This window comes from Notolepis coatsorum, assembly GCF_963971535.1.
Source record: "Notolepis coatsorum genome assembly, chromosome: 5".
NCBI lineage: Eukaryota > Metazoa > Chordata > Actinopteri > Aulopiformes > Paralepididae > Notolepis > Notolepis coatsorum.
The window spans coordinates 36109898-36127110 of NC_140169.1; the positions used below are offsets into that span (position 1 = coordinate 36109898).

The 17213-nt window shown below is 41.4% G+C and overlaps 1 protein-coding gene across 2 annotated transcripts in view; it reads right to left on the reverse strand.

Moving 5' to 3' along the window:
* LOC311227920 (sorting nexin-4-like) overlaps positions 1–17213 on the reverse strand; it is a 69900-nt gene that overhangs the window by 18827 nt on the left and 33860 nt on the right. For both annotated transcript variants that reach the window (XM_084313780.1, XM_084313781.1), the window contains 3 exons: positions 15215–15262; positions 14989–15044; positions 14691–14763 (listed from right to left, as the gene is read on the reverse strand). In XM_084313780.1, coding sequence (XP_084169906.1) covers positions 14691–14763; positions 14989–15044; positions 15215–15262 — 177 coding nt within the window. The remainder of the gene's footprint in view (positions 1–14690; positions 14764–14988; positions 15045–15214; positions 15263–17213) is intronic.

Below are 17213 nucleotides of genomic sequence, written 5' to 3' on the forward strand. Positions count from 1 at the left end.
GTCTCACCGCTAAGATTGCAGGATGTGGTGTACTCCACTGTCTCTATTTCGAAATGCCGGCTGAGGTATGGACCGATCATAACTCACGTGATCCAAACGTGGCGTAATGTACAGAAGTCGTGTGGGGTTAAATGCCCATGGCACCTGGACTCTCCGATTTTTAATAACCAGCAATTACTTGTTGGGCACAAGCCGGTTAATATTCCTCAATGGCAGAGGAGGGGAGTTCATACTCTGGAGGATATTTATGATAAGAACGGCCTCCGTGCGTTTCAGGACTTAAGAGAATTTTATGATCTTCCCGGCGAGTCCTTCTTTCTTTACCTTCAACTAAGGTCAGCGCTGAGGGCGCATGGCGTGCCGTGGGCTCAAGCTTTGCACCCACACCCCTTCCTCAGGCTCATAGTGGACAGGTCGACCTCCAGAGGGTTTGTCTCAGACTTTTATACGCTCTTAATTCAATCCACGTATAAAAATGTATCATTGGATACAATCTGGCGTGTGGATATCCCGGAGTTGGACCCCGAGTTTGACTGGGATGATGTTTGGGCAAATGTGGCATTGTCTTCCCGCAACCCCAATCACCAGCAAATTAAATTTAATTATATTCATAGGACCTATCTTACACCTAGGAAGTTATTTGCTATGGGACTGATAACCGACTCTCGGTGCACTTTGTGCTCTCAAAAGGCCACTGGCACTTATATGCATATGTATTGGGATTGCCCACCAGTGGCCCACTTCTGGAGGTCAATAACGGACAAACTTTCAGATCTGTGTGGCTTAACTATCCCATTCACAGCTGTTACGCTACTCCTGAACGATATAACAACACTACCCGCGTCCGTACAACTGAAAAGGGTTGTCCTAGCGGGCGTCACAGCAGCGAAGAAGCTAATAGCATTGAGGTGGAAGGAGCCTGAGAAGCTCACAGTGATTAACTGGTCCCTAACACTGTTGGATGTGATTTATCTTGAGATATCCACGGCGCGGGTGATTGGGGTAGGGCAGGCTGGGATTGACCTGTGGTTCGCAGCAGCTGAGAAGGTCAGGACCGCCGTGTGCGGCTGAGCGGGGTTGGGGTGCTTGTTCGGGGGAGTCGGGCGGTCTCATGGGAGGGGGAGGAGGAAATGTCTTGTCCGTCTTGTCTTTTGTTATGTCTTGAATTTAACTGGGGATTTTATTGGGGGGCAGCTATTTAGCTATTTCTTCACTATTTGGTCATTTATTAGATAGCCCCCCTTGAAACCTTGAAATTTAAAATTTAAAAAGGTTGAACTCTATTTTCTTTTGTTTTTGTCTTTATAATTTATAAATTGTTATTTCTGTATTATTATTGTTTTTGTTATTTTCCTGTGAAGTTCTGTGTATTGTGATTGTGGTTAATGTGTTGTCTTGTTTCATGTAATTAATAATAAAAAAATTTGATCAAAAAAAAAAGTTATTAGTGCCGTTAGGTTTGTTGTGGTTCAGATCAATGGCGGACTTCCCGGAAATAAAAAACGAATAAGCGCTTGCCGATTGGTGGTAAGAACAGCAGAGGCGGGTGCAAGCGGTGTGACGTAATTGGCAGAATCGACTGTCAATCAAAATTGTTCTGTTGTCGTCTACCTGCATTGCTTTGGTTGAGAGATAGTGCGCTCTTATTAAAACTCATAAACAAGTCTTGAGCAAGACAAGTTAGTCTGTTAGGTTATAAAAGTCAGTGAGTATTGTATGACTCGGCCTTCAGCAATAATCATGACTCATGAGCATTATAAAATAAAAACACACATGGCATGGTGGAATTAATACCATAAACATATTTCTTGATGTTTCCTTTTTTTAAGTAAGTAAAGAGGCCTATGTTCATATCGGTGAGCACAATTTGTAACACAAAAAGAGAGACGTGTAGCCCATTTATTTATTTAATATTTTATTTATTCATTTTATTATTATTATTTTATTTGTTGCCATGCCTAAAATAATAGTCAAGCATAGGGCTAAAACATTTTCATAAACAATAATATAATTTTTTGTTATATGGTTATAATAAAAGCTTTTCTATACATTTGTCTGATTGATTGAAAACTTTATTAACAGATTGCAGAATGCGTACAATACAGTACAGCTCAGTGGACTGGAGGATGAAGACCAGAAAAAGACTTTAGGCTTTTTTACATAAGGGTCCTCCATTTTCAATTCATCAAAACATTTAGAGACCGTAGTTTCATAAAAGAAAAATTTATAATATATATATTTTTTTGTATTTTATTTTTTTATTATTTTTTAAACAAACACATAAACAAACATGACAACATAAAATTAGATATACAAGCATTAATTAACAGTGCACATCCAATGAAATCACCATTTAAATAAATGTCTTATACAAGATATACACCTAATACCTGCTATCTAATACCCTACATACATATGCTCTCGCTCCCCCCCCCCCCCCCCCCCGGGCCCCGCCTTGGATAATCCATCCATTATCATTCACTCCTAACCAGGCACTACAATTATATGCTAGCTTTTATTCTCTCCACCACTTCTAACCACATTGTAATTTTGGATTCACTGAGACCCAAAATTCTTGCTGTAGATATTTCTAGATAAATCACATCGAGATATGTAAGAATCCAGACCTTCCAGCACATTTTTTCCGGTTGAAACCATCGTGATGCTATCAGCTTTTTAGCCGCTGTGATACCAGATAAAACCAATCTCTTTAGCTGTATAGGTACTGCACACTCAAAAACATCATTCAACAGTAATACAGAGGGGTGTACAGGTATATTCAGAGTTAAGAGATTTGATAATTGCTGGGTCACTTCTTTCCAAATTATAATATATATTTTTTTGTCACAAATATCGGTATCGGCCGATTGTGTTAGTTGAACAATCGGTATCGGTGGCAAATTTTCACATCGGTGCATCCCTACTATCCATAGTCGCCATAAGAAAAAATTAAATAAAATAAAAAATAAAATAAATTCCCTACCTACCCATGGCCTTAACTGACAACCAACAGGAACATAAACATTTCCCCATTTTACACATATTTGTTTTGAGTGCTTAGGATGACATTGATGAGACTATTACATGCACATTTATAATCTTAAAAAAAACCTCCCTCTGCTTTAGGGCCCTAATCTAACATAATCTAACCATTACATTAACTTTACACAAACTCTGTACTTTTAAGGGTACTGACCGAATGACATTTGTACTACAGAGTATCGATTCACGTGTTAGATCAACCGGTGCCACATTTCAGACAGACCCGCCCAGTTAGAAAATAATCAGAATTCCAATGACACACAATTGTCATTTGATAATAGACAGACCAGAACGGACCTTCAATGACGTGCAATTGTCATTTCAAAATAGACAGACCAGCATGGACCTTCAATGACGCGCACTTGTCATTTCATAATAGACAGACCAGCGCGGACATTCGATTGTAATAGCCATGTCATCTAGCTATTCAGCCCTGTGTTCGACAGCCCTGTGACAACTCTTCTCTAGAAGCTAAGATATCTATATATTCAGCCCTGCGTTCACAGCCCTGTGATAACTCCTCTCGTGTGTCGCACCGTTTATATGTGCAGTGAAAAGTCTGCGAGCAACGGGTCTAACATGCTTTGTGTCCTCGCCATTCCTTTATGCCCACGTCACGGTAAAAAACGTTAGCTGTTAACGCTAAATGAACCCTGGGCACGCTCACACTCCGCGACATCAGTTTCGAGTTCCAATAGTGAGGAAAGGGCTGAGCCCATCTCTCTGCCTCTCTCTTCCTCCCTCCTTCTCTCTCTCTCTACGTTCAATAATTTTAAGTAGCCAAACGTTACACTAGGAAAACTAACTAGATAGTTGATGATAATAAACATTTAACTTTATTAGCTGAAATATTATAAAATCATTAAGTCTGCTATAAGCCATTCGCCCTTTCTGTGTGTGTGTGTTATCATGGTCCCACTCCCCACTTGAACAACAAGGTAGGCTTAGTGCTGCTAATGTCGTAAAAATGGTTCCAGGCCCCACCAGATACGCTGTCAGCCATGTACAAGACATAAAGTCAACATTCAAGCTCTTCATAACACCATCAATTAAGAAGGATATACTTCAGATGACGAATTTAGCAGGGATGTGTGTGTTCTGCGACAGTTGGAAGGAGTTGAATGGGACCCACTTGCAAGCCTACATTGGGCTTCTCATTTTAGCAGGAGTGTACAAATCACAAGGAGAAGCAACAGCAAGCCTTTGGAATGCGGACACTGGAAGGGCAAGAGAAACGAGACCGGGCCAACGAGAGCGTGACAAGCTTGCAGAAAAGATCTCGTTAAAATATTATGTTAATCAGTGAGATTTTATGGTGATTTATATTTTTTTCGATAGTCACATAATAGGTATTCTAGATTTATAATGGGGTGGGTGGGGGGGAGTGGGGGTACGGTTTTATTTAAATGGTTATTTAGGCAGCCAACAAAGAGCTAGAAAACATAGAAACCCGCACCCGAAACATGTGGGTAACAGTTTTGATTATTTCTGGAGGTTTAAACTGCTGGGGGCAAAATTCCCTGAAAGATAAAGAGTGTAAAGTAGATCTGAGATTAAAGAGAGAGAGTTAAAGACATACTCAGGAATTATACTTCAGGTATTTGAGCAGACGCTCTAGGGCAGCAGTTCTCAACAGGGGTGCCGCAGAGAGCTGCCAGGGGTGCCTTGAGATTTATAAAAAAAATAAAATAAAAAAATTATTATTATTCTTTTTGGATTACAGACAATTATCACTAAAGTGCTATCTGTTGCAGCTGCACTGTTTTCCATGAAAATACCATATTTGGATCAGTTTGACCATTTCTCAAAATCTGAAAATCATTATTTAATAATAAAACACAGAAAAGGATCACCAAGTTACTCTGGATAAAAAAAAAACCTTTACAGACAACATTGAGACAAAGCTTCCTGACACATCTCCATCCAAACTCTTGGAAGAACTCATTGAAATCTCATCTGATACCACCTGGAGAGCTAGTTTCAGAGTGTGGTGCTGAGTACCAAGTATCTCATGATGCAGCAGTTAAGGTGTTGATACCATTCAGCACCACATATCTGTGTGAAGCTGGCTTTTCATCCATGACAGCTCTGAAAACAAAATATAGGGCCAAGTTGAGCCTTGAGGATGACATACATGTTGCCTTGTCAAAGATCTCCCCACGTATTGACCGTATTATTAGCCAGCAGCAGCAGACCTCGCATTGAGCTAGAAATGTCCACTGAGTGAACGAGTGCTTATTTTCTGTATTTATTTATATTTTTTGAGAAATGGTAACTTGGTGATCCTTTTCTGTATTTAAAAAAAATACATGATTTTCTGTTTTTGAGAAATGGTCAAACTTATCCAAATATGCTATTTTTAATAGAGAACAGTGAAGCTGCAACAGATAGCACTTTAGTGGTCCTTTTCTGTATTTAAAAAAAATACATGATTTTCAGTTTGAGAAATAGTCACACTTATCCAAATATGCTATTTTTATGGAAAAGTGTGCAGCTGCAACAGATAGCACTTTAGTGATCATTTTCTGTAATTTTATTTAAAGAAATATGCTATTTGATTTACTACTACAAGCAGTGTAATGTCAACAGTACTAAGCCATTTAGACCTGAAACACCTGTTAATAATGCATTATATAGCCTGCATATACACACAAATGTGTTTCCCGGTTTCTTAAATAAACATTATTTTGAAAGCAAGCACTTTTGTCATCATTGTAGCAAAAAAGACAGGACCGGAAAAGTCTTTATCGTATGTAGGGGTGCCCTGGAATATTTTATTGAACACAGGGGTGCCCTTGGCAGCAGAAAGGTTGAGAACCCCTGCCTAGGGTACTAGAGTTGTGAATCTTCACTGGCCTCACGATTCGATTACTTTTCAGCTGTCCACGATTCGATTCTACGATGCATCTCAATAATATATTACATCCTCGATTTTATAATCTATATTACTGCACATGGCTACTTTTTCATCAATTAATACAAGCAGTCAGATCAATTTAGTTTTATTTAGAACGTTTTTAAATCAGAATGTCAAAATAAACGTCTTTACTAGTGTTGCATGATACAGATACTAGAAAGGAATCTCGATACCCAGCTGTTTAAAAACGGTTCAATACTTTTTATTAGTATCAGTATCAATACTTTTAGAATAGCCTGGTGCTGTATTTTCTATGAGTTGAGTGGATGCATGACCAGAGCACTAGCTTTAATAATACAATAATAATAATAATATATTTGATTTGTAGGGCGCTTTATAGTTGTGGAGCAAATCCCAAAGCGCTACATTTTAAAAGAACATAAAAGCTAGCAAGAGAGTAAAAAAAATAGTAAAAAAATTATCGATTATGTTCCGTTATGCAGAATTGTCCACGTCCGCATTGCAATACATCTTAGAATCGAGAAATGTCCACACCCCTATAGGGTACAGGATTCAATATGGTGTAACAGTGCCCTACAAGATGGCTGTTTGGAGTATAGCATGGTGTAACAGTGCCCTACACAAGATGGCTGTTTGGAGTATAGCTGACAATTGAGAGAAGGGTGGTGTCTATAATACAGAGTAAACAACAACACAACAAAACATTTCCGTTGGGACTAATCAGAAGTGTCTTCATTCCAACAGCAAAGAGATACGACAGAGAAAGAAAGTAAGGCAGCCAATCAGGAGCCGAACAAACATTCTAGATGGCTGGATCCACGTCGGCCCAGTGCACCTCCTCGAAACCTGACTCACTTGATAACCGCCAGCCTAGTATCTGCTACCAGTATCTGCTACCAGTATCCGTGTCGTCATCGTTGTCCCCTGGGCGCCCGAGGGCTCCAGCGCGGGTCTCATTGCGGAGGTCTCAATGCAAAGAAAAAGGTGATTTGTGCCGGTGACAGTGGCCTCAGGTGGACAGATTTGCACACTGATGTCAAGCTCACCTTCCAGCTGGCCATCCTGGATGAGTCAGTAGTAACAAGTGAATGACAGCTGACCATCCTGGAACATTGTGTGCATTGTCGATGTTAGTAATAGTTCAACCTCATCATGAAAGACAATAAGCGAACAATAATATCAGGACAAATATCAAGATAGATCAAGGCCACTAAATAATAGTCTTACATTTAGATTCTATATTGAATTTTACAAGAACTTAAATAGCAGCACCAAACCATAAATAATAGCACCAAACCAGATTATGGAAAATGAGTCATGAGAAAATGAAGAATTGGAATAGCAGCCTGACATCAATTACCATGGCAGCTTTCAACACATTCAGATCAACACAATTATTTCCCACGTACATGAAGAGACTAGTCCTATCCCTACTATCCAGGGTAAAGTGCCACTTCTACCAGGAGTCCCTTCACTTGGTGGGCAGCAGCCCTGAGAGAGGTGGGCAGCCCTGAGAGAGGTGGGCAGCCCTGAGAGGGGTGGGCAGCCCTGAGAGAGGTGAGCAGCAGCCCTGAGAGAGGTGGGCAGCAGTCCTGAGAGAGGTGGGCAGCCCTGAGAGAGGTGGGCAGCAGCCCTGAGAGAGGTGGGCAGCCCTGAGAGAGGTGGGCAGCAGCCCTGAGAGGGGTGGGCAGCAGCCCTGAGAGAGGTGGGCAGCAGCCCTGAGAGAGGTGGGCAGCCCTGAGAGAGGTGGGCAGCAGCCCTGAGAGAGGTGGGCAGCAGCACTGAGAGAGGTGAGCAGCAGCCCTGAGAGAGGTGGGCAGCAGCCCTGAGAGAGGTGGGCAGCAGCCCTGAGAGAGGTGGGCAGCAGCCCTGAGAGAGGTGGGCAGCAGCCCTGAGAGAGGTGAGCAGCAGCCCTGAGAGAGGTGAGCAGCCCTGAGAGAGGTGGGCAGCAGCCCTGAGAGAGGTGGGCAGCAGCCCTGAGAGAGGTGGGCAGCCCTGAGAGAGGTGAGCAGCAGCCCTGAGAGAGGTGGGCAGCAGCCCTGAGAGAGGTGGGCAGCCCTGAGAGAGGTGGAGTGGGCAGCCCTGAGGTGGGCAGCCCTGAGAGAGGTGGGCAGCCCTGAGAGAGGTGGGGTGGGCAGCCCTGAGGTGGGCAGCCCTGAGAGAGGTGGGCAGCCCTGAGAGAGGTGGGCAGCCCAGAGAGGGGTGGGCAGCCCTGAGAGAGGTGAGCAGCAGCCCTGAGAGAGGTGGGCAGCCCTGAGAGAGGTGCCCCGGGAGGCGACATGTGCTGCGGCCTCACAGGCATCACCAGCACATTCCACAGGTTATCACCGTCCATTTAAAAGGAGTCCATCTGCTTCATCTCTATGGAGGTACAGCAGGTACTCAGGATTCCCTGTGACTCTGTTGTTATGAGTCATCCAGTGTTATGAACTGCCTCTGGCAGGCAGGAAGGATCAGAGAGATACATCAGAGTGTGAACGATCCTGTTCCCCGTGGCTCGGTGCCATGTGAGTCAGATGACCTTCTTCTACAAGATGTGCAGAGGTGACTGTTCTCATGTGTATACCGTCACTTAATAATAGGCTCCCCATTCATTTTATAATGAGGTTAGGTTAGGTCAGATTAAGTTAGGTTATACTTTATAATCCCTGTTGGGGAAACCTGTCCGCTGCATTTGACCCATCCTAACTCTTATTTTGGGCGGCCACAGCGCCAGGGGACCAACTCCAGTTGTAATGCCAGTACTTTGGTGAAGGGCAGGCAGTGGCACAGCAGATACTCAGGATTCCTTGTGACTCTGTTGTTATGAGTCACCCAGTGTTATGAAGTGCCTCTGGCAGGCAGGAAGGATCAGAGAGAGTGAGTGAGCACTTTCCAAAAGATCCTGTTCCTCGTGGCCCGCCGCCATGTGAACATGTGCGGGTGATTGACTGTTCTCATGTGTATATACTAGAGCTGTGAATCTTCACTTGCCTCACGATTAGATTATGATTCAGCTGTCCACAATTCAATTCTATGATGCAGCTCAATAATATATTACATCCTAAATTTTATAATCTATATTACTGCACAATGGCTACTTTTTCATCAATTAATACAAGCAGTCAGATCAATTTACTTTAATTTAGAAAGTTCTTAAATCAGAATGTCAAAATAAATGTCTTTACTAGTGTTGCATGATACAGATACTAGAAATGTATCTCGTTACCCAGCTGTTAAAAATGGTTCAATACTCTCATTTTATTAGTATCAATACTTTTAGAATAGCCTGATTCTGTATTTTCTATGAGTTGAGTGGATGCATGACCTGAGCACTAGCTTTGCCTAGTGGGCGTGTCAACAGTGTCAGCTGAACACAGACCAAGGCATAGGAATATTCACAGATATCGCCTAATGTCTTATTTCATAATACAAAGTTTCTGAATGGACCTTTGGATTCAACCAAGTTGTATGCAGTGATGAACGCTAAGATAATAATAATAACTTTATTTGTATAGCACTTTTCATACAGAGGTTGCAGTTCAAAGTGCTTCACAACAGCAAAAAATACAGGCATAAGCGAGCATAAAAAGATAGACAGGTAGAATCACAGTGTTTCACATTAGGATCTAGCATCCCAATAGGCTCTCCGCTTACAGTTTTCAGTAACACAAATAGTAAAAATAGTTTAAAATGATTCAGTTTAAAAATAGTCAAAAAATTATAAAATAGAACGGACATAAAAAATACAGGCATGAGCGAGCATAGCAAGATATGGCAAATCACAGTGTTTCACATTAGGATCTAGCATCCTAATAGGCTCTCTATTCAGTAATACTCCTGTAATTCATGAACAAATAATCACAGTGTTTCACATTTGGATCTAGCAAATAATAAGAATAAAATGATTCAGTTTAAAAATAGTCATAAATAATCAGTGTTTCACATTTGGATCTAGCAAATAATAAGAATAGTTTAAAATGATTCAGTTTAAAAATAGTCATCAGTAAGAAGTAAAAAGTGCAATAACCGACACATGAATTTGATAGGCAGTGTAAAAGAGTAGGCAGGGTAAGAATAAATACAAGTTGTGTCAGGATATCCCTGATGTTTCCTCTTGCCACTAGGTGGTAGCAGATATCTATCAGTGAAATGCCTGAGCAAAGAGATAGGTTTTAAGCTGTCTTTTAAAGATGTCTAGCGAGTTGGCTTCCCTGATGTTTTGGGGTAGTTTGTTCCATAGTTTTGGGGCATAGTTGATAAAGGCTGCATTACCGATCCTCTTTTGACTGCTTCTGGGAGCCTCTAGTAGTCCAGCAGCTGATGATCGCAGTGTTCTTGCTGGTGTGTAATTTATTAAAGTGTTGGCGATGTAGCTAGGTCCCTGTCCATTTAGAGCTTTGTATGTAAGGAGAAGATAGCAGGAGCTGTCTGCCAACAAAGATGTTGTTTCAACAAATGGATTCACAAAACGGATTAGCATCCAAACGTTATTGAAGACTCCTGTGAGCAGTATGTAGGTACTACGTACATCTAACTTTTACTAACCATTTTACCGCAGCAATTTTGCGCAAATTGTTCTAAGTTATATGCGTAATTGTGCGCTATGAGCCTAAAGTCACACATCAACGTTAGTAGGCTATAATAATCGATTATATTCTGTCACTGCATCCACGTCCGCATCGCGATGCATCTTAGAATCGAGAAATGTCCACACCCCTAGTGTATACCGCCACCTAGAGGCTTTGATCCATTCTGTAATGCGGTTACAGATCCCCATCACTCTTTCCACTAAGTGCCAGTAATGCAGAAGAAGCACTACAGTATCTTCTGGGAGTTTTCAGAATGTGCCTCTCATAGTGCAGTAGCAGTGGGAACGCTTTGGCTGTATTGTGTAGACGGGGAGGGCTCACTCTGTGCGTCTCTGTGGGAAGGATGAAATAGAATGTGAAATAGAGTTGTCATTTGTAATGTGATTTCATGAATCCTGGATGAACGCCACAGTTCTCGATCACTCAGAATCTCGCTGACTCCCGAGAAGATTCCGTAGGAGCGGTCTCCCCCAGGCGACAACGGCAGTTATACTCTCTAGGTCACGCCTGACTTTGTTGGCATAAGTTCTCGACCCGCATGCGTGTGAGAGATGAAAGATATTCAGTGTTATGCGCTGCCTGTGGCGGTCATCCAGGATTCATAGAACCACAGTTACATCCCTAACGCTCCTTCTTTGTGTTGGGGACCTGTCAAAGTCCTGTGAGCTTCCCTGCATACAGGACATTTATAACATTTATAGCATCAGCAAGGCCCAGAAGATCATTAAAGACCCCAGCCATCCCAACAACAGCCTGTTCCAAATGTTGCCTTCCGGGAGGCGTTAGCGCAGACTCAGGGCCAGGTCCAACAGGCTCAAGGACTCATACTATCATCAAGCCATCAGACTCATGAACACTATTTAGTCATTCAGATTTTATTGTGTGTATTTACAGTATGTATTTAGTATTTTAAGTATTTTTAACGTCAATTTTATTCTACTGTACACATTTTATATCAACCACAATGAGCACTGTCACTTTCGCATACATCACTATTATGCTGGTTTCTATTGTGTTTTGTATTGTTCTATTGTGTATTTTATTGCCATGCTGTAGGTGGAGGGGGCAAGACCCAAGAATGTTGCTCTTTATTAGTGATGCACCGATGTGAAAATTGTGGCCGATACCGATAACCGATATTAATATTGCTGTTCTGGCCGATACCGATATTTACCGATGTCGATATCTCTGTATAGAAAACACTTTTTTATGATAATCAAATAAAGAGCTATTTTCCAAAACGCATACTTTTTTTTACTTTTGTAACTTATTTTCAGAAATGACTGATATTTTGAAACTATTTAAGGCCAAAACATGTAAAAAAAAAAAAAAAATATCTGCCCTATCTTGATATCGGACCAATACCGATGTGTAAAAAACTGCCATATCGGCCGATATTATATCGGCGGCCGATATATCGTGCATCACTACTCTTTATTGTATGAGAATATGACAAAGATGCAACAATAAAGTTGAATCTGAAAGTGTTTATATCGCAACATCAAAGAGCTAGAAAAGAGAGAGAGATAGATGGACGGTCAGGCAATGAACAAACATTCTAGAGTGTTGCATCTACATCATCAGCCCAATGAGCATATTCACCTCCTTGAAACCTGACTCGCCTCATAACAGTCAACCTAGGATACTAATATACCAGTACCTTCCACTGACGCTATGCATTCAGATTATCAGCATCAAGTACTATTCTGATTCAGCACATTTAAAAAGGGACACTTAATATTAATCAGCATGTGTGTTTGGGTGAAGTGGCCCTGTAAGCATTAAACTGTAGATGTGGGGGGGGGGGGGGGGTTGGGGGTAAACCTAATATGAAGGTATAGCATCATGGATCCTACAGTTTACTACAGTATACCATCGACGACGATACTATACATATTGTAATAAAAAAAAATATATATATACACAGTGTATATTTTTAAGTTAATCATAATATGCTTCCTTTGCAGTAGTGTTGAAAAAAGGTTAAACAGGATTCCGTTAGACCATTTTGAATAAAATATCACCACGACAACCGTATTACAACATAATGATGTAAAAAATATCATATGGTAAACTATACTGGAAGACAAAATACTATCAAATATCGCTATACCGTAAAAACAAAGCACAATAACTGCTATTTGGCCATATTGCCCCCAGCCCACCAACACCCTGTTTCACTCAGCCCAGTATCCGACACAAGGTGCTTCCCTGAACTAGGACACAGTGACATCAATAGGTCTCTAAACTAACGGTACATGATGTAAACTAAACAAACCAACAGAAGCCCCGAGTTGGAGGAACTGTGGGCATTTACAGGAACAGGGTGCAGCAGGGGGGGGGTGTAATAGGTGACACAGAGAATGCTCCGAGTATACGGGTACATTTTCTGTTTCAGAACTGAGAACACTACTATAGAATAAAGCTCATTTGGATATTAAAAACTCAAACAAACATCCTGTGGGACCACAAAATCACTCTCCCATTCACTGGAGCAGCTCCAGGTTTTTGTTTTGAGTCGTACTTCTCTGGTTCCTGGCTTCACAAGAGAGTAGCTCATGTTCACGAACACTGATTGAACTTTCCTAGGAAATAACATATTCTTAATTTGTGTGGCATTCCCCGTTGAGGCCGAGACAGACTTTAGTCAGCAGTGAGTTTCTGGGGTGCCGGCATTCACAGTTCTGCTGTCGGAACAAGGGGAGTGATTAGAACTTGATATTAATATATCATTTGTGTCCCAAAGCTTAATATGGGGAGAGAGCCCGGACAGGAAACAATAGAGGTTAAGGTTAGATATCTTAACCTGTTACATCCTTATTATTAGTATAATAATAATAATAATAATAATAATAATAATAATAATAATAATAATTAATAAGACTTTATTTGTATAACACCTTTCATACATTGTTGCTTCAAAGTAGTAAAATAGACATAAGATGGACAAAAATAGATATAGTATTAAAATGAGCATAGAATAGACTACAATGCAGAGAGTATGAAAAGAGTAAAAGTAATGTTTCATTATGCATATGAGTGCATGCTTACCAACTGTTTCGCCTGTTTTACTGCAACACTACTATCACCGATAGGGATGGGTACCTTTCACATTTGAACCGATACGGTACCGGTACCTGTGAATCGATACCGGTACCCAACGGTACCTTTTTTTGGTACTTTAGTCTCAAGAAATGTAATTTACCTACCTCAGTCGTAAAAAAAAAATCCAAACTTCAAATAACTACAATTTCGACAGTTTTCGGCTTGCCATTGCTCCGACTGCTTTGTTGTTGAATCAAGTCAAATCCTAGGTAAGCATATATTGTGCGTGTGAACGTTGACATGAAAAAAAAAAAAAAAAAAAAAAAAAAAAAAAAACGGTATCTCACTTGAATCGATACTCGGTAGTACCGACGTGTTTCGGTTCGGTACCTCAAAAGTAACGAATTCGGTACCCATCCCTAATCACCGACATCTAAGAAGGGAGACCCCCCCTTGAATGGCCCTTCTAAGGTTTCTCTTCTCCACATTGCCTGTGGTGCATTTTTTCCTATTGCTAGGTTTTAGTGAGTCTTTCCTTACCTTTGCGTGGGGTATGTCTGGGAGTGTTGCATTTATTTTATTTATAATTTTTTTTACAAGTTTTTGTTTTGTTCTTGATTTATTGTCATGTTTCTCCTTGACTTGTTTAAAGAAGACGTGTCCGGCCCATGGGGACATTAACGTGTGTTGTCGGGCCTTACAAATATTTTTTATTTGATTTGAACAATACGTTTGGTTACACCCGTGGACTACATTAGCTGCTTCTTCACACCCACGCCTGGTGTAAAGTACCTGCCGCGTAGCACTGAGCAGTGAGCACAGTTACATCTTTGGAGAGGTGTACGTTTCCTCTGAACATTACTCACCATTGAGCTGTGGAGATACCCTGGAAACGCCCCTAGGTGGAAGCATGGGCCCCCACCCTGAGCAGTTAGACCATGTGTGTGCCTGTTCTTACTAAGTTCTCTGACTCTTGAGTAGTTGGGACATGCGTGTGTGTGTGTGTGTGTGTGTGTGTGTGTGTGTGTGTGCGCGCGTGTGTGTGTGCGTATGTATCTATGCATGTGTGTATGTGCGTGTGTGTGTGCATGTGTGTGTGTATGTATCTGTGTGTGTATGTATCTGTGTATGTGTGTGTGTGTGTTCTTACTAACCGCTCTGACTCTGAGCAGCTGAGAGACGACTGTACTGAGTTCATCACTGTAGTGCTTCAGATCTGTGAATCTCCTAGAACACACACACACATACACACACAATGTTATAAAAGCTTCAATGGACCTCATTGGAGTAAGGGTTATTTTGTGTGCGCGTGTGTGTGTGTGTGTGTGTGTGTGTGTGTGTGTGTGTGTGTGTGTGTGTGTGTGTGTGTGTATGTGTGTGTGTGTGTGTATGTGTGTGTGTGTGTGTGTGTGTGTGTGTGTGTGTGTGTGTGTGTGTGTGTTGGAGACCTACTTGTCTGGGTTCTTGACTCTAAACATGGCACTCAGAGACTTTAATCTGGAGTCAACCTAGGAGACAGACAGACAGAGACAGAGACAGAGAACAGAGAACAGAGAGAAAACAAGCAGCCATTTATAAATCAATAATGAAGAAGAATAATGACTCATGCTAGGATGAACTGTAAGTCTTCATAGACCAGCTGGTAGAGCATTGTGAGTATTAGCTCCGATAGGAATACCTTGTCCTGGAAGCCTGTCTCCAAAACCTCCTCCCTCCATTCTTTCTCCTGAGAAGAGAAGAAGAGAAGACGGGATAAACACTGGGATTCTGGAATGGGAAATGGGAATACCATTTAGGGAACGTGGAAAAGGACCAGCTTGTTGGAAGTCACTCTAGATCATTGGTTCTCAAACTACGGGTTGCGACCCAAAGTGGGGTCACGGGTTGAATTATATATATTTTTTAATAAAATCATGAGAAAGACCAACGAGTCACCTGGCAGCTGTGTGTATTTGCCATGTCTCGCCCCTTCATCAACGGAGGCCGACACACAGTATTTCAATACACATCTCACTACATCCTGCGCATGTATAATCGCGGAGGCCACATCTGGTATTTTGTGTGTAACCTGGACTCGCAATGGATAGGTTTGTTGTCAGAAGTGGTGCTGGTTGGCCGCGATGAAATGGGCTCTGCGCATAACCAGCTGCTATACCACACTGAAGTGAGGTGGCTATCTCGCGGCAAAGTTTTAAATCGCCTTTTGGAACTCAGAGAAGAAGCAGATTTTCCTTACAGACAAAAACAACCCATTGGCAGAGAAATGTGCTGATAATGAATGGCTGGCACAGCTGGCATACTGTATCTACTCTAGCTGGCATATCTAGCCAACATCTTTGACTGCATCAATGCGTTGAATCTGGGACTACAAGGTCGGGACACAGACCCGTTTGGACTTGCAGCTAAAATGAAGAACTGGATTAAGAAACTCCATTAGTGGCACTCCAGGATAATCAGCGGAGATTTGGGGGTATTTACTCTGCTTGGTGGCTTTTTGTAGGAACAGAATGTTGCAAAAGATTATTTGAAGCCCATCATCTGTAGCCACTAGAATAGCTCATTGTACAATTTCGGAAAAAGAAAGCGGACAATTTGGACAACTGGATCAAAGATCCGTTCATTACGCATGACGCAGCAGGCCTCGCACTGTCTGAGCAGGAGGCGCTCAATGATCAGTCAAGTTCACTGGACAGGCCCTTGCAATGTTCTGGATATCAGTCCGGAACGAGTATCCAGTGTTGTGTAATGCTGCGCTGAGAAAGCTTGTCCCCTTCGCATCAACATACCTCTATGAGGCGGGACATTAATACAAAATAAATACAGATCTCGCCTCAGAGTATAAGCGGATATCCGCCTCCGCCAAAGCGCATGTGAACGAATATTTTTATTTTTTTAATGTTCTGGCAACATATTTTGGCTAAATATGCCTCGTTTTATAAATGTGTGTACAGAAACAAGTCTGTTGATAATATTCATTAATTTCATTGATAGCATAGTGCTGTAATTTCATTTTCTAATAAATAGGCATGATCAAGTTCAACAACGTGCGCTTTTATTTTGATATTCCTTATTTCCACGTTGAAATTACACGATACATTAAGTGTGGGGTCGCCAAAAGAATTCCTAAATAAAATGGGGTTGTGGTATAAAACAGTTTGAGAACCCCTGATCTAGATGGAACCGTCTGCTAAATAAAAATTCATTAGGACCATCCTCGACTGCAGAAATTCATAGTCCACTAATAGTCAACCATTTTTAAACAAATCAGTAGAATGTTGCTTCCAACATGCAATCATTGAGAAAGACCTCTTTAAAGGGGAACTATCTTATAAATGGCCTTTTTCAGTGTTTAGCATTGTTTCCTAGCTATGTGGACTTATATTAATAGGATCTATGTCTCCAATTCTCATATTGGCGCATTCTTCCAATTCTCCTCTCACAATATTCACCCTCACTGAACTGAGTCATCTGAAAATGTGCATATCTGTGATGTCAGAGATTTCTCAGCTGCATAATAATGTGGCAGTTGATGTGGCAGTTGGCACCAGGCCACACAGTGGTTGGAGCCCAGCCTCAAAACGGCTTAAGATCTTGAGGTAGAAAAATGCAGTTTTTGAGTACCTACTTGATTAGAAATACAAAATAATTAAAAAAAAATGAAAAAAACCTTACAGAGG